Source organism: Agelaius tricolor, unplaced genomic scaffold (genome assembly GCF_023055355.1).
Source record: "Agelaius tricolor isolate 1412-34295 unplaced genomic scaffold, bAgeTri1.0.p SCAF_63, whole genome shotgun sequence".
NCBI lineage: Eukaryota > Metazoa > Chordata > Aves > Passeriformes > Icteridae > Agelaius > Agelaius tricolor.
The window spans coordinates 1,475,503-1,496,572 of NW_027269323.1; the positions used below are offsets into that span (position 1 = coordinate 1,475,503).

At 53.4% G+C, this 21,070-nt stretch overlaps 3 protein-coding genes across 3 annotated transcripts in view; 1 reads left to right on the forward strand and 2 right to left on the reverse strand.

Annotated features, from left to right (window-relative positions):
• The window catches only part of LOC139605266 (zinc finger protein 436-like), a 167,189-nt gene extending 164,913 nt beyond the window's left edge, over positions 1–2,276 (reverse strand). Inside the window, exon 1 of the mRNA XM_071456631.1 lies at positions 2,232–2,276. Coding sequence (XP_071312732.1) covers positions 2,232–2,253 — 22 coding nt within the window. The 5' untranslated portion in view covers positions 2,254–2,276. The remainder of the gene's footprint in view (positions 1–2,231) is intronic.
• The window catches only part of LOC139605272 (zinc finger protein 436-like), a 134,152-nt gene that overhangs the window by 54,271 nt on the left and 58,811 nt on the right, over positions 1–21,070 (forward strand). The gene's annotated exons all lie outside the window — the stretch shown is intronic.
• The window catches only part of LOC139605281 (zinc finger protein 585A-like), an 87,944-nt gene continuing 67,061 nt past the window's right edge, over positions 188–21,070 (reverse strand). Inside the window, 3 exon segments of the mRNA XM_071456647.1 lie at positions 188–1,812; positions 4,535–5,265; positions 9,159–9,290. Of these exon segments, the coding sequence (XP_071312748.1) occupies positions 796–1,812; positions 4,535–5,265; positions 9,159–9,290 (1,880 nt within the window). The 3' untranslated portion in view covers positions 188–795.

A 21,070-nucleotide genomic window follows, 5' to 3' on the forward strand; every position in this document is an offset into this window, starting at 1 on the left:
GCCCGTCCCAAAAATGACCGCTTTTTCCCTGTAGTCGGGGTGCCTGGGCTCGGGAGCTGCAAAGAGCGCTCCTGCGGCTGCGAATCCCCACACTCGGCAAACTCATGATCGCCTGCAGTCTGCGCGGCCGCCACCACACCCTGTCGGGCCCCGCCTGCAAACATTCCTGTGTGGTTTTCTACTTTCCCCACTCCTGCTGAACTTGCTGAACCTTTTTCAGAGCCTGCATGACCCTGACAGAGAAGATCTCATCAGTTCTTTCAGAAATAATAATTTCTAGGGGTGACTTTTTCCTTCCTTACTAAATGCCAATCATGGCAAACACAAATGGGAACCAGTACGGGGCAAGGGATGTCACAGGAGGGAGAGGGGGATCTGGAACAGGGGACATCAGGAACCAGGACAGGGGGACATGGTGACAGTTCCAGGGCAGGAGGTCCTTGATCAGCTGCCTTAAACCTCTGCCAGGGCCTCCCAGAGCAGCCAGAGCCACTTGGCCTGGGCTGCCCAAAGCCCTGAGCAACCCCCAAATCCCTCCCAGGAGTGCTCAACTCCCTTGAAACCACCATCGCCCAAATCACCAGAAGATCCCCCTAATGTCTCCAACCTTGTCTAAGTTCAATGTCTTTCTTTTTACACTGGTTTTGTGTGTTTGGAAAGGACAAAGAGAAATGAAAAGAAAATCCAGGCCACAAGAAGCCAGGAGGATGTGGAGCCCCCAGGCAGGTGTCTTCCCAACACGGATCACCGGCACCAAGGATCACCAGGGCTCTGCCCTCCCGGGCTCACTGGGGATCATCCAGCACAGATCCTCCCGTGGGGGATGGAGCTGGAGCAGCGCAGGAAGCTATTCCCGCACTCATGGCACTCCGAGGGCTGCTCTTAGTGCTGGCTCCGTTGGTGTTGGGTCAAGGTAGAGCTCTGGGAGAAGCTCTTCCCACACTGCGCACACTTGTAGGGCCTCTCCCCAGTGTGGATGCGCCGGTGGCTGATGAGAGCAGCGTTCTGCTTGAAGCCCTTCGCACAGTCAGGGCAGCGGAAGGGTTTCTCATCAGTGTGAATGCGCTGGTGCAGGAGGAGAGAGGAGGTGGTCTGAAATCTCTTCTTGCATTGATCACACTCGTAGGGCCTCTCCCCGGTGTGGTTCCTCTGGTGCACGATCAGGCTTGAGCTTATGCTGAAGCTCTTCCTGCACTGACCACACTCATATGGTTTTTCTCCCGTGTGGCTCCTCTGGTGGACAATGAGCTGGCAGCTCCTGGAGAAGCTCTTCCCACACTGGGGACACTCGTAGGGCTTCTCCCCAGTGTGGATGCGCCGGTGCTTGACGAGGTTGGAGTTGACCCTGAAGCCCCTCCCACAGTCGGGGCAGCAGAATGGCCTCTCCTCTGTGTGTGAGCACTGGTGCACGAGGAGAAGGGAGCTGGTCTGAAACCTCTTCTTGCATTCATCACACTCATAGGGCCTCTCCCCAGTGTGCGTCCTCTGGTGGGAAATAAGGTGGGAGCTCCTGCTGAAGCTATTTCCACACTGCCCACACTCATAGGGCCTCTCTCCGGTGTGGATGCGCTGGTGGACAATCAGGTGAGAGCTCAGCATGAAGCTCTTCCTACAGTGGGAACACTGGTAGGGCCTCTCTCCACTGTGCATTCTCTGATGGACAATCAGGTGGGAGCTGGTGTTGAAGCGCTTCCCACACTGCCCACACTCGTAGGGCCATTCCCCGGTGTGGATTCTCACGTGGTGGATCAGGGAGGATCTCCACCTGAAGATCTTCCCACATTCTGAGCATTTGTGGGGCGTCTCCCCATCCTGAAGCTGATCATCAACCCCCAGCTCCGAGCTCTGGCAGCCTCCCTGGCCCAGGGTGGGTCTTTCCTCCTCAGATCCCCGTGATCTGCGTTTGAAGCCCCTCCTTGTGAGGGATCTCCAGGGCTTTCCGTCCCCGTTGGGTTCCTGTGCTGTGGAGCTGCTCAAAAAAACTTCTTCCATGAGATTCTGCTGTGGGGATTTGTCCTCCCTGGTCTCCATGCTCAGCTCCTGGTCTGGGAGAGGAAGGACAAGGAGAGGATGGGATTTGCCTCTGTGCCACAGGGAAGGGCAAGGAGATGCCCCCAGTGCGTCCCCGGCAGGACAGCTTTGGCAGCAGGGTTGTCCTGCAGCCGGGGGCCGTGCTGGGCTGGGAGATGGAGCAGGAGAGAGGGGGAAAGGGGCACTGACTTCCTCCTCACCTGCCTGGGGCTCCTGGGCCATCTTCCTCTTCCTTGCAGTCTCCTTTTCCATCCTGCTAAGGTTTGGGAATGGGAAATCCTGGTTAGGGGGGAAAACAAGGCTTACTGAGTTGCGTTTGATGGTCCCGCTGCCCGAGTGCAGCTGGAGAAGTCAGCGCCCCTTTCAGCCTCGGGGGGCCCGGAGCCTGCTCATCCCCTCCCTCCCCCACCCCTCCAGGCTGCGGGGAGTGCCCGGGCTCCGGGATCGCCCCTCTGCGCTCTCCCTGCTCCGGGGCTCCTGTGTTCTCCCCGGCTCTTCCGGGGATCCCCAAACCCGAGATCGCCCCTGTGCCCGCCAGTACCGGGCGATCGCCCCCTGAGACCCCCCCAAGATCCCTCCAGGACCATTTCCAGCTCGGCTTTGAGGTCCTGCCCCACAAAAAACTCTCCCAGAGACTCCCCCGATGCATCTGGGGCGAGCTCCCCGTCCCCGCTCACCAGCGGTTTCCGGGGGTGCGAGCCGGTGGATCCGGGGGAGCTGCGGCTGGAGCGGGGTTGGGGCTGTTCCTCCTGCTGCTTCTCCTCTTTGTCCCTCGTCTTCCTCCTGCCCCTGCTCCTCCTTCTCTCCCTCCTCCTCCCCCCACTCCTCCTCCGCTCCCAGCCCGGGGCCCGGGCAGTGCCGACCCCCAAAATCAGCCGCGCTCTGCCCTGGAGGGTGTTCGTAAGCGGTCCCGTCCCGCGCGGCACTGGGAACGATACTGGGAGCACTGGAAGGGATCCTGAGAGCAGCGGCAGCGATGCTGGGAGCAGCGGGCGGGAACTGGGAGCGCTTTCCGTGCCAGTCCCGCTCTTACTGGGAGCACTGGGAGGGAACTGGGAGCAAACAGCGCCCGGACGCGGCTGCAGCCGGCGGCCAGCGTGGAGGGCGTGGCCATGCAAATACAGGAGCGATCGCGCGCTGGGATTGGTGGGCGGGAGCAGCGCGGGGTTTGTCAGTTATGTGAGGCCGGGGGGATCCAGAGCGATCCTCTCAGCAGCACTGGGAGGATGAACGAGTCTCAAGCAAACACAAGTCCGAACAATTCTAGCCTTTTTTCTTCCATCTCCCACCTAGGCTGAATAGCAGTCATTATCATCTACAACCCTAAACTCACCCTCCTCAACTTCTACCTGTACACTGTAATAACTGCAACCGGTTTCCTCACCCTAAACACAATCAAAGTCCTAAAGCTATCTACCCTAATAACTGCATGGACCAAAATTCCGTCCCTGAACGCAATGCTGCTTCTAACCCTGCTCCCCCTTGCAGGGCTCCCTCCCCTGACAGGATTCCTGCCTAAATGACTTATCATTCAAGAACTGACTAAGCAAGACATAGCCCCAGCAGCCACACTTATCTCCCTCCTTTCCCTGCTAAGCCTATTCTTTTACCTTCATCTCACATACTGCACAACAATTACACTCCCCCCGCACACCACAAACCACATAAAACAATGACGTACTAGCAACCCAACCAGCATTACCAGAGCATCTGGTGAGAGGGGACCAGGACCGGGAATGGGGACAGAGACCAGGAATGGGGACCAGGAATGGCGACATGGGCCAGAAATGAGGACAGGGACCGCGAAAGGGGACATGGACCAGCAAAGGGAAAAGGGTCCCTGAATACTGGACAGGGACCAGGAATACAGGAGAGGGACTGGGATTAGGATCAGGAATCAGAAAATGGGAACGGGACAGGAAATATAGAAATGGGAAGGCAGGACTGGCAGCAGGAGATGGAATAGGAGAAGGGGAACAGGACAGTGAGTATGAGACTGGGAATACGGGAGTGGCAACCAGATAGAGAATATTGGACAGGGACAAGTATTGAGACCAGGAATGGGATCCGGACTCAGATGAGAGCAGGATGGGACCTGGAGTTTGGTGATAAGGAAATGGGTGGGGGCAACATCAGGGAGAGGGGATCCTGGAAGGCAGACACCAGGAACCAGGATGGGAGGACATGGGGATACTTACTCAGCATCCCCCCTCACCCCATTCTTGTCTAAGTTCAGTGTCTTTATTTTTAACTCAGGATTTGGGTGTTAGGAAAGGACAAAGAGAAATGAAAAGAAAATCCAGGCCACAAGAAGCCAGGAGGATGTGGAGCCCCTCCCAGGCAGGTGTCTTCCCAACACAGATCACCGGCACCAAGGATCACCAGGGCTCTGCCCTCCCGGGCTCACTGGGGATCATCCAGCACAGATCCTCCCGTGGGGGATGGAGCTGGAGCAGCGCAGGAAGCTCTTCCTGCACTCGTGGCACTCCCAGGGCTGCCCTTAGTGCTGGCTCCGTTGGTGTTGGGTCAAGGTAGAGCTCTGGGAGAAGCTCTTCCCACACTGCGCACACTTGTAGGGCCTCTCCCCAGTGTGGATGCGCCGGTGGCTGATGAGAGCAGCGTTCTGCTTGAAGCCCTTCCCACAGTCAGGGCAGCGGAAGGGTTTCTCATCAGTGTGAATGCGCTGGTGCAGGAGGAGAGAGGAGGTGGTCTGAAATCTCTTCTTGCATTGATCACACTCGTAGGGCCTCTACCTAGTGTGGATCCTCTGGTGGACAACAAGGGTGTGGTTGCACTTGAAGCCCTTCCCGCAGTCGGGGCAGTGGAAGGGCCTCTCGTCTGTGTGAATGAGCTGGTGACCGAGGAGATGGGAGTACCTGTGAAACCTCTTCTTGCATTTATCACACTGATAGGGCTTCTCCCCAGTGTGAATGTGCCGGTGCCTGTTGAGGGTGGAGATGCGGTTGAAGCGCTTCCCGCAGTTGGGGCAGAGGAAGGGCCTCTCATCTGTGTGTGAGCGCTGGTGCACGATGAGATCACCGCTGCTCATAAAGCTCTTCTTGCATTGATCACACTTGTAAGGCCTCTCCCCTGTGTGGTTCCTCTGGTGGACAATCAGATTGGACCTGTGGGTAAAGCCCTTCCCACACTCCCCACACTCATAGGGCCTCTCCCCAGTGTGGATCATCTGGTGGACAATCAGGCAGGATTTCCTCTTGAAACCCTTCCCACATTCTGAGCACTTGTGGGGCTTCTTCCCATCCTGAAGCTGCTCATCAACCCCCAGCTCCGAGCTCCGACCGCCTCCCCAGCCCAGGGTGGGTCTTTCCTCCTCAGATCCCTGTGATCTGCGTTTGCAGCCCCTCCTTGTGAGGGATCTCTGGGGCTTTTCCTCCCCATTGGGTTCCTGCACTGTGGAGCCACTCAAAACAGCCTCTTCCACGAGGTTCTGCTGTGGGGATTTGTCCTCCCTGCTCTCCATGCTCAGCTCCTGGTCTGGGGGAGGAAGGACAAGGAGAGGATGAGATTTGCCTCTGTGCCACAGGGAAGGGCAAGGAGATGCCCCCAGTGCGTCCCCAGCAGGACAGCTTTGGCAGCAGGGTTGTCCTGCAGCCGGGGGCCGTGCTGGGCTGGGAGATGGAGCAGGAGAGAGGGGGAAAGGGGCACTGACTTCCTCCTCGCCTGCCTGGGGCTCCTGGGCCATCTTCCTCTTCCTCGCAGCCTCCTCCTTTTCCATCCTGCCAAGGTTTGGGAATAACCAATCCTGGTTTGGGGGAAAACAAGGCTTACTGAGTTGCGTTTGATGGTCCCGCTGCCCAAGTGCAGCTGGAGAAGTCAGCGCCCCTTTCAGCCTCGGGAGGCCCGGAGCCCGCTCATCCCCAGCCTCCCCCACCCCTCCAGGCAGCCGGTTTGTCCCCCGGCTCCGGGATCGCCCCTCTGCGCTCTCCCCGCTCCGGGGCTCCCGCGTTCCCCCCGGCTCTCCCGGGGATCTCCAAACCCGATACCTCCCTCTCCCCGCCGGTACCGGGCGATCGCCACGTGGGACCCCCCCAAGATCCCTGCAGGGGCATTTCCGGCCCAGCTTTCGCGTCCAGCAAGATCCAAACATTCCCTGTCCCGCAAAAAAACCATCCCGGACACCCCCGATGGATGTGGGGGGAGCTCCCCTATCCCGCTCACCTGCCGCTCCTGGAGGGGGCGATGCTGGCGGAACAGGGGGAGCTGCGGCCGGAGCGGGGAAAACCGCGTGGGATTGGGGCTACCCCTCCTCCTCCTCTGTCCCTCCTCTTCCTCCCGCTCCTCCTCCGCTCCCAGCTCGGCCCGGGCAGTGCCGAGCCCCAAAAGCAGCCGCGCTCTGCCCTGGGCGGGTTTCAAAGCGGCCCCGTCCCGCGCGGCACTGGGAGCGATACTGAGAGCAGCGGGAAGGAATTGGGAGGGCTTTCCGTACCAGTCCCGCTCTTCCTGGGAGCACTGGGAGGGAACTGGGAGCAAACAGCGTCCGGAGGAGGCGGGCGTGGCCAAACAGAAGGGCGCGGTTATGCAAATAACAGCGATCGCGCGCTGGGATTGGTGGACGGGAGCAGCGCGGAGTTTGCTCGGTTATGTGAGGGCCAGGGCGGCCGGAGCGATGGCGGCGGCGTCCGGTGTGAGGGGACAGGGACCGTGAGCGGGGACCGGGAGCGGGAATGGGGACAGGGAGCAGGAACGGGAGTGGGGAGACGGACCGGGAATGCAACGAAAAATGGAGATATAGACAGAGAATGGGGCCAAGAATGGAACCGGGGAAGGGGACAGGGACTAGGGACAGAGACTGGGAATGGGGAACGGGAATGGCACCGGGAATGCGGACAGGGACCAGCAATGGCACCGGGAATGCGGATAGAGGCCGAAAATGGGGGCCAGAAATGGGACCGGGGAAAGGGATAGGGACCAGAGATGGGGACAGGGTCCGCAAATGGAGACAAGGACCTGGACTGAGAATATGGGAATGGCACGTGGAACACGGAAACAGCAACCGCAGAGAGAATATGGGCTGGGGATTCGTGCTCCAAAGTGTCCAAGTGAAACCCAGCAGGGGCTGTGAGCTCTGCACCTGGGCCTCCCCTGGGCTGCTGCGGCCCGGGGCTCAAAGGCGGGAGCTGCAGCCTCGCTCCTGGCTCAAGAACAGGAGCCTCCTGCAGGCCCATGGCCCCTGCATGGCCCCAGCATGAGGGAGGGCTCTGAGGCACAGCGGCTGCTGGCAGGAGGGGCTGCTCCGGCCAGCTGGGGGCCTCTGAGAAATGCCCAAAGCCTTGTGCTCTCTGCAGCTGGCCAAGGACAGCAGCAGGGCTGAACGGTTCGTGTGGCACAGCCAGCCCGAGCTGTGCAGCCCTCAGGGCCCCACGCGAGAGGCGGTCCTCAGGAATGGGACTGGGAATAGCACCGGGAGTACGGGACAGGGCCAGGAATGGGGACAGGGAATGGGGGCAGGGACCGGGAATACGAGACTGGGACCAGAAATGGGTACAGGGACAGTAATATGGAACCAGGACCGGGAATGGGGACAGGGACTGGGAATAGAACCAGGAATGAGAATGGAAATAGGAGATAGGGACAGGGACCAGAACAAGGAGCAGGATATTGGGACTGCAACCAGCAATGGGGACAGGGACAGGAATGGGCACAGGGACTGCGATGTGATTGAGAAAATGGGAAAGGGACCTGGAATGGGACTGGGGACGAGAATATTGGAATGGGACAGGGAATATGGAAACAGGAACCATAGAGAGAATATGGGATGGGGATTAGGAAGATGGTATCAGGATTGGGAACAGGAATACAGGAGTGAGAGTGGGAATGGGAATATGGGAGTGAGACAGGGAATACAGAAATGGAAATGCGGGACCAGTAGTAGGATTAGGAATACGGGAACAGGACGGGGAATATGGAACTGGGAATATGGGAACGGCAATGTAAGGTTGACCCAGGGCCTTTGTGGGGTCTGGTTTGGCAGCTCTGGACCCCCGGGCCTCACTATCTCACAAGGACCAAAGTAAAGGACAGGAGGCGCTCTTCTCCTCGGGCCCAAAAATCCCACCTTAATTGTGGAATCACTCCAGGGAGGCCCAAGAGGGGAAAAGAGATCAAGTGTGTGATCGAGGGTGATTTTAAACCCAGGGAAAGGGGGGCACAGGAGAGAGGCCACGGCCAATGGGATACAACTGATGGGAGGGGCGAGGGGAGGAGTAACCCAGGGCAAGACCACCACCGGGGCTTTGGGGGAGAGGGGTGTGTGCGGGACAAACCATGTGATACAACATAAACTATTCACTGCAAAATAACAAGACCACCCAGTGCAAAACAATAACTAAAGAAACAACTTGATGCAATACAACCAGACAGACAGTACAGGATAGGGACAGGGAATGAGACTGGGGATGGGATTCAGACTGGGATGGAAGCAGAATGGGCCCAAGAGTGGGGTGACAGGGGAATGGGCCAGAGGAAAGGAGGGTGACAGCAAGGACAGGGGGATCCTGCACAGGGAACACCAGGAACCAGGATGGGAGAGATGAGAACAGTCCCAGGGCAGGGGAGCCTTGATCAGCTGCCCCAGAACCGTGACCAGGGCCTCCCAGCACAGCTGCAGCCACTCAGCCTAGGGTGCCCAAAGCCCTGAGCAACCCCCAAATCCCTCCCAGGAACCCTCAAATCCCTTGGACCCAGCATCCCCCACATCTCCTGGAAGATTCCCCCATGTTCCCATCAATGTCTTAGTTCAATGTCTTTATTTTTTTACTCCAGTTTTGGGTGTTTTGAAGGGACAAAGAGAAATGAAAAGAAAACCCAGGCCATGGGGACCCAAGAGGATGTGGAGCCCGCAGGCAGGTGCCTTCCCAACATGGATCATTGGGGCTCTGCCCACCGGGGGTCACTGGGGATCATCCAGCGTGGATCCTCCCATGGGGCTTGGAGCTGGAGCAGCACATGAAGCTCTTCCCACACTCAGGGCACTCTTAGGGTTTCTCTTAGTGGTGGCTCTGTTTGTGTTGGGTCGAGCCACAGCTGTGCCTGAAGGTCTTCCCACCCTCGGGACACTGGTGTGCTGGTGCTTGAGGAGATCCAACTGCTCCGAGCCTTTTTCCCACACTCGCAACACTCATAGGGCTGTTCCCCAGTGTGGACCTTCTGGTGGAAGGTCAGAGTGGGTCGAACACTGAAGCTCTTCCCACATTCCAAGCACATGTAGGGCCGTTCTGTGGTGTGCACCTGCTGGTGGTAGAGGTGGGAGCTGTGCCTGTACCCCTTACCACATTCCACGCACTTGTGGGGCTTCTCATCATGAAGTTGCTCCCAGCTCTGAGCTCCGTCCGCCTCCCCAGCCTCAGGTGGGTCTTTCCTCCTCAGATCCCTGTGATCTGCATCTGCAGCCTCTCCTTATGCTCAATGTCCAGGGCTTTTCCTCCCCATTGGGTTCCTGTGCTGTGGAGCTGCTCAAAACAGCCTCTTCCACGAGGTTCTGCTGTGAGGATTTGTCCTCCCTGCTCTCCATCCTCAGCTCCTGGTCTGGGGGAGGAAGGACAAGGAGAGGATGAGATTTGCCTCTGTGCCACAGGGAAGGGCAAGGAGATCCCCCCAGTGCGTCCTCAGCAGGACAGCTTTGGCAGCAGGGTTGTCCTGCAGCCAGGGGCCGTGCTGGGCTGGGAGATGGAGCAGGAGAGAGGGGGAAAGGGGCACTGACTTCCTCCTCACCTGCCTGGGGCTCCTGGGCCATCTTCCTCTTCCTTGCAGCCTCCTCCTCCTCCTGCATCGGGCCAAGGTTTGGCAATGGGAAATCCTGGTTAGGGGGTGAAAACAAGGTGTGAGAGCTGGGGATTCGTCCTGCCCAAGCCCATCTCTAGAAGTCACAGGAGCAGGGATTGAGCTGGGAGAGGCCGGGATGGGCAGCGTGAGGCTCTCGGCTGCTCCCAATCTGATGGGGGTGGGGGGAATCCGCCCTGGGGAATAGGAGACCAAACTGGGAAAACTGTGGGCTGCAAATCCACACTTGGGCTTGGTGGGGACCCTGGGTAGGAAATTCCATCCCTTTGGGCTGATGCCCGAAATATAAGCTGGAAATAAATCCCCACAGAGCAGTGTTTTTAGATGTCACGTGCTGTGGTATATTCATACAGTAGGTGTTGCTCAGTGTCACTGTGTCACTACAACATCATCACCTACCTGCCAGAACTCATTTACATTGTATGATCTCATGGTTATTAGATAGTTCTTCTGCACTGCACTTGCACTTGCACTTTCCTAATTCAGGGTCTGTCAGGAGTCTGTGATTGTCCTGGTTTTGCGGGGGGGGCATTTTAGGAAAGGCTTCCAAGGCTTTCTTCAAATCTGAAGTTTTCAACTTTGTCTTTGGAGCATGTGCAGTTATGGTGTTCCTTGGTGTGTCTGATCCTAACCAGCCTAAATTCTTTGTTTTGTGGCTCATTGGCTTTGCACAATCTCTCATTAGTACTATCCCTATCTATTTCTGAAGCTCTCCACTTGGCGATTTTTTTTCTTCTTTTTTCTGTCTATTTAGCATTAAGCAACTAGTTAACCATATACAAGCCATTGCATTGTAGAAAGTTATTTATATCAGGTTATATAGGCACAAAAACCCACATATATATATTTATATAGATATATAAAAAGTCATGATTTAGGTCCTATTGTTATCAGGTTATATAGATCTATCAGGTTATACTGATATCTTATAACTCAAGCTGTATCATCACTTTGTAACTTTGATCTAAATTCTGTCGGCATCAGGGCTCTTCCCAAAGGCCTGGAGGTGTTGGAGCAGGGACTGCAGAGATGGGTGAGGGATCCCAAGAGTGGGATTTTGGGGATAGGATCCGTGGGGATGGGAATGTCCCGGGGCAGGGTAAAACGTGAGCCAGGTGTGCAGGGCAGGACCTTGCCCTGACCCCAAGCACTGTCCCAGCTGCAGGATCTGCTTCCCATCGGCCTCTTCCTCCTGTGGTCCCAGGCCCAGCTTGGTGCTGGAGAAAGGGGCTGGGCCAGGGACATCCCCTGGTGGGGGCTGTGCACTCCCTGTGCCCCATCCCCAAATTCCCTCCTGGGGGAGCAGGAGCTGGGGCAGGAGCCCTGTGGGGAGGGACAAGGGGGTGACACCAGGATGGGAGGGTCACACACGGCCCAGGGGGATCCCCCCTCACTCCCAGGGTGCCAGGAAGACAAAGCCCTACACAGAACCCCTGTCCCCCAGCAGCACCTTGTGGGCAGGGTCTGGTGGCACCTCTGGGGGGTCATGACTGCCCCAAAACCCCCTCCCAGCCCCACAGCCACTCCCAGCCCCCTCAAACCACCCCACAGGTCCTGGCTGCCCCCCCACCCCCAAACCACTCCATGCACTATGAATGGCCATAAGATCCATCAAAACTCTTTTCCACCCCCCAAAGACCCAAAATTCTCTCCAAGCTGCACAGCCCTTCCAGAACTCCCAAAACTCCCCCACAAACCCCTCCAAAACCCCTTAAACCCCCTCCCAGCACCAGAAATGCCCCTAAGAGCCAACAAAACCCCCTTTCAGTCTTCTCAGCATTCCCTAATCCCCTTCCCATCTCCACATAGCACTGACCAGGAGAGGTTGGTGGACAGGAACATCCACAGCTGGGAGAGCTCGGGCACTTCATCACCGTTTTAGGCACTTCCATCCCTTTGGGCTCTTAGCAGAGGCCTGCAGATGTTGGAGAGGGGACTGCAGGGAGGGATGAGGGATGCCAAGAGTGGGGTTTTGGGCACAGGAGGAGGGGCTGTGTGAGCCACTTGCTGGGGTGTCGATCTGGAGGCTTCCCTGGTGATCCCAGGGCCCCAGGCTGCAGAGCTGTCACCACCTCCTACTTGGGGTGGTGGCTCTGGTGGGACCTCTGTTCCTTGGGGCTCTTCCTGCAGCCAGAGAACTTGTAGGGACCCTCCTCTGGCTGGGTCCTCCAGGTGGGTCCTCCAGGTGTTCCATGAGCTTTGCTCCATGAGCTCCTACTATAATTGACTGGGCTCTCCTGGGATCATATGGAGATCATACTGGGAGTGACTGGGAGTGACTCCAAGCATGCTGAGGGCAACTGGGATATACTGGGAGTGTCTGTAGCCCTATTGGGGGTGGCGGGGAGCGCACTGGGAGCAACAGGGACCATGCTGGAGGCAACTGGGAGCAAGTCTGGGTGTACACAGAGGGCAACTGGGCATGATTGGGACCCCGGTGGCAGAGACAGGGATCATACAGGGAGTGACTGGGACTATACTAGAGGCCACTGGTATCACACTGGGAGCAACAGGGAGCAATTGGAACCATGCTGAGGGCAACAGGGATCATACTGGGAGTGACTGGGCTCTGGGAAGCACAGGATGGTGAGGAGCAGGAGGACAACTCCCATCCCAGCCCCACAAATAACCCCTATTCCTGTGGATCTCCCAGCCCCTGGCTCCCCCAGCTCACCCCTGCTCTGACTGTTGTGGACTTGCAGCAGCTCCAGGTCAGTGGAGGATGTGCTGGGTGCACCCACCAGGCTGGCTCTGGAACTCCCAATATTCTGGCTCAAATCTGGCCCTGCTCAAAGGGGGTCCCAGCCAGGTCCATGCAAAGGTGGGTGAGGAGGCTGGAGCACTGACTGAAGCTCTTCCCACATTCCAAGCACTTGTAGGGCTTCTCCCTGCCATGAAGGTGCTCAGGAACCACCAGCTCCAAGCTGCACCTGGATCTCTGGCTGCTTTCCCAGCACAGGGTGGGTCTTTCCTCCTCACGGCTTCCTGGGCTGGGTTTGCAGCCCCTCTTCATGTGAGATCTCCTGAGCTTTTTCTCCCCATTGAATTCCTGCAGTCGAGCCTCTCAGAACAGCCTCTTCCACGAGGTTCTGCTGTGGGGATTTGTCCTCCCTGCTCTCCATCCTCAGCTCCTTGTATGGGGGAGGAAGGACAAGGAGAGAAAGGAAAAAAGGAAGAAAAAAACCCCAGAAAGACAGAAGGAAGGAAGGAGAGAAGGAGATTTATTTTTGTGCCACAGCGAAAGAGTAAGAGATTTCTCCAATCCACTCTCGTCAGGATCTCCAGTGTGAAAAGTGCATATTATATGGCTCTACGCAGATATTTAGCATATGGATTTTGATGTATTGATTAGTAGTGCTGTATTAACATTTTAATAATATATGTAGTCTTGTAATTAAAAGGTAACTTTTGTAGTTTAAATAAGAACTATGTTAGTGGGATTTTTTAAGAAAGGAATGAGGCACTCACACCAGATAGCAGCCCCAGGACACCTAAATCTTTCAGAGAAAAAGAATTTATTGCCCTCTTATTAGAAGAAACGAACTTCTTCCCGCCTCCAAGGCGCTGTTAGGATTAGAAGGAAGAAGTTGATGATGACCAGACAGAATCCTGTATTTGAATGGAATTTATGCATCATGTATGAAGTGGATGAATATGCAACAGGCTGTTGCTTTTAAGGGTTAATCCTCTGTTAACCCGTGTCCTTTTTCGGGCTTGTGCTGCCCAGAAAAAGGTACCCGGACGTGCGTAACTCTTTGTCTTTATTGTCTCATATTCTCCTAATTCAACTTATCCAAATTATTATTACCTAATTGTATTACTATTTTTATAACCATTTTGTTACTATTAAACTTTTAAAATTTTAAAAACAAGTGATTGGCGTTTTTCACATCTAGTCTGCCGGGCTTCCCCCTATCCGGGCCCCACGTTCCAGGCTCCCGGGGGTCCCCCTTATCGGGATGTCGGACCCCGCAGGCTGCAGAGGCTCCCCCAGCTCCGGTGCCGCCCTCTCCGCTCTCCCAGCCCCAGCCCCGCCGGTCCCGGGCGATCCCCCCGAGGCTCGGGGCTGACGATGCAGCGCCTGCCCCGGGCAGCCCAAGCACCACCGCGGGAGGGTCCCACGCACCCCCGGCCCAGCGCCGGGGCTCTGCCGGCAGCCAACACTGAGACCCCCAAAATTCTGTCCCGGAGCCGCTGGGCGGGCTCCCGGCCCCGAGCAGAGAGCTCTGCCCAGGGGCTCCCGGGGAAAGGCGGCGGCGCTCGGCAGCAGCCCCAGCCCGCCCGGCCTGCGGGAATTCCCCCACATCGGCACAAAATCTTGCCCCAGAGGAGGCCCTTGGAACACCTGCCTGCGGCTCCTCCCTGCCCCGGAGATCCTGGGAGCTTCCCCGCTGTTGCAGGCGGGGATTTGGACCAGGGAGGCTCTGCGGGTCCCCCTGGGCTGTGCCCCCTCCCCGCCCGTGCCGGCCCCGGTGAATCGGTAAAACCAAAAGTCGTGGGCAAAACCTCTCTAACTCAAAGTTAGAAAGTGGTGTGTTTATTACGCCGGCGGGTGGCACGGGCAGGGTGGTCCCTGAAATGTGTGACTGTGCCACACAAGGATTTTTGCCTTCTATTTATTTCCCAAAAAGAATACATATGCATAACCCCAGCACCTCCCATCCCCGCTTTTGTGAAATACAAAGCTGTGTTTCGTGTCAGGTACATACAGGCAACGTGTGTGTTTGTGATTGTGATATGTGTGGACACTGACCATGGGACAGTTAGAAAGACGAATTCTAATAAATAACTGAGGAAGTAAAGCATGGAAGAAGGCCTTTGAACCTATCCTTTGTTTGCAATTAACCTTTATAAGTCTTAATTTGATTTAGGAGCATTTGAATTAAAGCTTTAAGGATGTTGCTTTTTGACAGGAACTTTTGCTTGTAGCTAAGCCTGAAAGAGTTTTGCAATAATAACCTTTTGAAGTATAATTTTAGAATATTGCTTGTAGTAAGAATCTTTGAAACTATAGCTTTAGAATATATAAAAAAGAAACATACTTATCTCATGCCTTAACAAAACAGTGAAAAGCAGCTTGAGAAAGGAAGATGAACATCAATTCAATGATTAATAGTTTCGGCCAAGGGAAGCTGGACATCGCTGTTATGAGATTTATAGTCCTTGCAATAAAAAGGTGGACACACATCTGTAAACTGGAACCCCATCAGCTGGGATACTTCTTTCTTCTTTCAGAAGCTGGACCACCATCATCTGGGGATACTCCTTTCTGGGAAACATCCTGAGAAAAACTAAATCACAATAGTGTATAGAATTGTGATGTAAAAATTGGAAATAGAAACTGCTGATGAGAAAAAATTGGGAATAGAAACTGCTGAGAAAGCTGATGAGTACCCCTATAAATACCTGTAAGCCTCAACTATTGGTGTGCAGTTGGAGGGAAAACTTCCCCCACTGTACCCAGCGCTGTATTGCTCATGCTTTACCATATTAATTAATAAATTGATTGCTGCTTGAATATTGACCTAGTCAAGCTTGTCATTTATAACACTTTGTATTAAAATGAGGTTATTAGTCCTTCATGAGTGCACAATTCTTCTCTTGAATGGGTCGGTGGTCTCGAATTGGGCCAGTGGTCCCAGGGAAGAAGACAGGAAGGTCTTCGTCAGGTCCCTGTGACCCTCTGGCAGGATCCAAGGCCCCCTGCTTCCTGATGGATTGACACAGGGTCCAGGTGCTGGGCATTGTTCTACTGGTTTCAATATGTTCCTATAATGGTCCACTTGCTCCGCTTCCTTCAACAAATGAGCTCATAATATAACAATGAGCTTTAGCTTAAGCATCTAATAATCATTAACCTATCATTGGTTTATCTAACTTCAATATGAACTGGTCCTAACTCTCAGCTAAAATCTTACATTTTTAAAACCATGATTCACCGGTGCTGATGTTTGGCCCAGGCTCTCTGGCTGTCCCCAGCTCCCGCAGGATCCCAGCATGACCGGGCCCCGAGCCCCTGCTCAGCCAAGGGTCAGTGTCCATCGCCAGCCCTTTGCCATGGGCTCCGGCCACTGCCCACCCCGGCACAACCTGCATCTCCCAGGGCAGCTTGCTCCAGCCGGCCACTGGAGGTTCTGCAACGAGGCAGAATATTCAGTTCATGGAATCTTTGTTATCTCTGCTTACAAGTGCAAAACCAGCTGCTGCTGAGACAATCCTGTCTCTGTCTGAGTGAAGGCTTCTCACCTGTTATAGATACATATTATAATATTGGCTTTTTGCAAACAAAAAATGGATTTTATATGTGTAATGTTAAAGTAACTTTGTTATACGGTTTTTATTTCTGTTGTTAATTAAGCTTAGACATAGAAGTGAAATAGCTATGCTTCTGTTAAAATGCCTGCTTGGATGGGATAACATCCAATGAACATAGGATGAGGACACCTGCTACAGATATGTCAAATATCAGCACTCACTGTATGAAGACAGTGTGGACCAAGACCCAAAAACTGGAGGTGATAAAAAAAGGACTAAAACCACAACCAAGGAATCTGCATGCTCTAAAAAGGCGGACCCAAGGAGGAGCCATGCTAAATAATTCTTGGAACATGTAAACTGGTTTGGGGGAAAAGTTTACTATGCATAAGGATCTATGAGTATGCAACAGGCTGATGTAATGGAAAAGGTATTTAAGGGGTATCCCCAAAGATAACAGGGTGGTCTTGGCTGAGTGCCAAGATGCACCTGGCCATAATACCCTTTGCTCTATGGTCCCTGTCTCCTATTGTCCTTTATTAAACTTTTTAAATTTTCACAGGACAGTGAATGTGTTTTTCACACCACCCAAAATGCTGCATTCAGTTCTGACACACCATTAAGAAATCCAAGAGCAAACTGGAAGCTGACTACAGAATCTTGCAAAATCAGATCCAGGAACATTTTGTTTTAAAATCTCAAATACTAACAGAATCTGAGAAAGTCAACAACATTACAAAACAAGCTTCCAGCACTGGGACTAGAAGAGTTCAGGCAATGCATTTGATTGGAATGAGCCCTCTCTTTCTGACATGTGAGCAATGCCATTGAATTTCCTAAACCGGGGAAATGGGGAGCCCTGGCAGCAGCAGCTTCACACACAGCAATGACACAGAACAGGGCAGGGCAAGCAGCTGCCAAATTTATAACTTCTACTTGCAATTAAGAACTTTGGTTTCATATTCTACTATAGCCACTATAATATAGAGTCAAAAAATCTAAAATTACTAGTAACAAATATAATAACTGTAGTGTTAATAGCAAAAATAGAGATAATAGCAATAATAAGAATGAATAAAATCCTACCATGCTTATACTAGGTTTGCATGGCCAGGTTTTGGTAAGTGGGGTGGCCTAGGAGTACCTTCTGTGAGAGGATGATGGCAGCAGCTGCTCCTCCATGTCCCACAGAGGCAATTCCAGCCGGCTCCAGGACAGACCAGCCGCTGGCCAAGGCTGGGCCAGTTAGAAACGGTGGTAACACCTTTGGGATAAGAGATTTATGAAAATTGGTTATCGTGTAGTTGTAGCTGTGACCAGGGTGAGAACATGTGAGAGAGGAACAACTCTGCACACCCCCAGGGCAGGGCAGGAGGAGGGGCAGGAGCTGCTCCAGGGGCTGGAGCTGATTGCCCTGAGACTCCCTGGGGAGCCCCTGGGGAGGCAGCTGGGCCCCTGCAGCCCATGGAGGGCACAGAGAGCAGAGATGCACCTGCAGCACCTGGAGGAGCCCGTGCTGGAGCAGGGGGTGCCTGAGCAGGGGCTGTGACCCCATGAGAAACCTGTGCTGGAGCAGGGACCAGCAAACCCATGGAGAGAGGAGCCCACACTGGAGCAGGGTCCTTCCATGTGAGCCAATGGGGGAGTGAACCACGTTGCAGCAGTTTGTGAAGAGCTGCTGTCCCTGAGATGAACTCACCTTGGAGGAGTTCATGGAGAAGTGTCTCCAGGAGGGACCCCAGGGTGCAGCAGGAGAACGACTCCTCTCCTCGAGCAGCAGGAGAAACAACAGGCGATGAACTGAGCAGAACCCCCATTGCCTGTCTCCCTGCACCCACTGCGGGAGGAGGTAGAGCTGGGAGCGAGGGATGGGCAGAAGGTGTTTTTAAAGCTTTATTTTACTTCTCACTATCCTGCTCTGATTGATAGCAATAAATTCAATTAATGTCTCTAATTTTGAACTGTTTTGCCCATGATTAATAACCTCTCATTGGCGTTATTATAAAGCAGAGCACTAGGGCTCAGGAGCTCAGTCCCTGAGTAGGGACCGGGTGCCCGAAGCTAGCTCGCTCATGCCAACGCCGCGGGGCTACCATCTAGCAAGCATGGTAATTATCAGCTCTATAGTGATTGCAAGCTCTTAGGATTTCAGCTTTGCTTGCTAGGTAGTGGTGTCCCGGGCTGGAGGCTGCAGCAGATGGAGAGAGAGGAGAAGGAGAAGGCGCAGGCTGTTCCACGGAGATGGCTTTATTTGGGGAGGTCCGTGAAGGGTCTCTGCTCTTCTTCTTTCTCCCCTAATGGGGTACAGTATGCTTCTTTTATAGGGTTGGAAAGGATCCAAGCTTGACCAATGGGTAAGGGGTTAACATGACATTGCCTTATAGGGTTACAGAGATAGGTTAAGGGTGGAGAACAGGGAAACGGGAATTTTCTTTTGCTGTTTCAGCATTCCTATTGTTCATATTCTCCATGGTGCTTTTCCTAAATCTATGGGGTTTACTACACATGATGGCATTTGCTGAGTGATCTGTCCCAGTCCTTAACTCAACCCATGAAGACTTCATTCTATTTTCTCTCTCCTCTTCATCTCTGGAGGGGAATGAGAGCAGCTTTGGTGGGTGCCTGACATCCATCTCTGCTCCTTGTGATGTCACAGGCCCTATGAGTGTCCCGAGTGTGGGAAGAGCTTCTGCCAGAGCTCAGCCTTGACCCAACACCAATGGAGGCACCACTAAGGGAAGCCCTATAAGTGCCCTGAGTGCAGGAAGAGCTCCGTGCACTGCTCCAGCTCCATCCCCCATGGGACAGTCCATGCTGGATGATCCCCAGTGACCTGAGGTGGGCAGAACCCCGGTGATCCTTGGTGCCGGTGATCCATTTTGGGAAGACACCTGCCTGGGGGCTCCAATTCTTCCTGGCTCCCTGTACCCTTGATTTTCTTTTAATTTCTCTTTGTCCTTTCAAAAAAACTGGGTAAAAATAAAGATGTTGACCTAAGGCAAGGATGAGGACATGTTGTTGTTCTATTATTTCTCTAGAGTCTCATATTGCTGTTATCAGACTTCTAAAGTCCATACCTCCTTGGTGTATTCTCATGGCTGCAGATCTTCACAGACTCCTTCTTCTGCATGCTGTTCTCTCTCAGGTCAGGGCTCCTCCAAGGCTCTCCCTGACTGGCTAACCCGCCCCCTTTTATCCCAGTTATCTTCCTTACTCACAGCTGCAGCCCAATTAAGGACATCGCAGCTGCAGCCCATCAAGGGCAACCGGGACCTCTGGGGGAAAGCCTCTATACAGATATTCAAATACAAATATTCAAATACAATTCATTTCCTCTACTATAGGGACATGGAGGAATCTTGCAGGGGATATGGGGGATGCTGGGTTCGAGGGAGCTGAGGGTTCCTGGGAGGGACTTGGGGGTTGCTCAGGCATCCCCAAGTTGGGGGATTGCTACCAACACCCTGACCAACAGGGTGTCAGGTTGTGCTCTGAATCTGTCAGCATTGCTTTGTATTACTGCATTGTATATTTTTAAAAATTTTTCTTCCCTATTAAAGAACTGTTATTCCTGCTTCCATATCTTTGCCTGAGAGCCTCCCCCCTTAATTTCAAATTTATAACAATTCGGAGCAGAGGGATTTCCATTTTCTATTTCAGGGAAGGCTCCTGCCTTCCTCAGCAGACACCTGTCTTTTCAAAACAAGATAAGTGGTCTTGTTGTCAGAGATGTTATGAATAAGAAGCTTGACTAGGCCAATATTCAAACAGCAATCAATTTATTAATTAATATGGTAAAGTATGAGCAATACAGCGCTGGGTACAGTGGGGGAAGTTTTCCCTCCAACTGCACACCGATAGTTGAGGCTTACAGGTATTTATAGGGGTACTCATCAGCTTTTTTCAACAGTTCCTATTTCCAATTTTTACTCATCAGCAATTTTTATTCCAAATTATTACATCACAATTCTATACACTATTGCGATCTTAGTTTCTCAGGATGTATCTCAAAAGGAGGATCCCAGATGGTGGCGGTCCAGTTTCTGAAAGAAGAAAGACAAATCCCACCTGGTGGAGTCCAGTTCCCCAGATGTGGGTCCACCTTTTAATTGCAGAGACTATCAATCTAACAACAGTGATGTCCAGCTTCCCTTTGGTCGAAACCATAAATCCTTCAGGTGGTGTTCATCTTCCTTTCTCAAACTGTTTTTCTCTGCTTCAATAAGGCGTGAGATAAGCATATTTCCTATATATATATTCTAAAGCTATAGTTTCAAGGATACAAGTAATATTCTAAAATTATACTTCAAAAGGTTATTATTGCAGAGCTTTTTTTATGAATTAAATGCAAGCAAAAAGCAACATCCTTAACACCTTAATTCTAATGCTCCTAAATCAACCAGGGTTAATTGCAAACAAAAGATAGGTTCAAAGGCCTTTTTCCATGCTTTATTTTCATCAGTTATTATTAGAATTCGCAACTATCCCATTGTTGATGTCCACACATTTCGCATTTGCAAGTACACACGTCGCCTGTTTGTACCTGACACAAAACACAGCTTTGTATTTCACAGGGAACAGAGGGGATGGGGGGATCCTCAGCCTGGAAATTGAGTTCCAGGGGTGTCCTGTGGCACAGAAATAGTGAATCAGGGGGTTTCCTGTATGGGAAATGTGGCTTCAGAGAAATCCCCTTCCTGGAAATGGGGGTTCAGAGGGATCCTGGTGCCTGCAAATGGAGGTTCAGAGAGGTGCTGATGCCCAGAAACGGGGGTTCAGGCGTGTACTTGTGCCTGATAAGAAGTAACGGAGGGTCCTTGCACTGGGAAGGGGGGTGCAGTGAGTAGCCAGGAATGGTGGTTCAGGGGGGTTCAGGGTGGTCCTGGGGCCAGATAAGGAACATGGGGGTCCTGGTGCTGGGGAAGGGGATTCAGGGAGGTCACAGTATGCAGGAATGGGGGTGGATGCTGTTCTAATGCCCGGA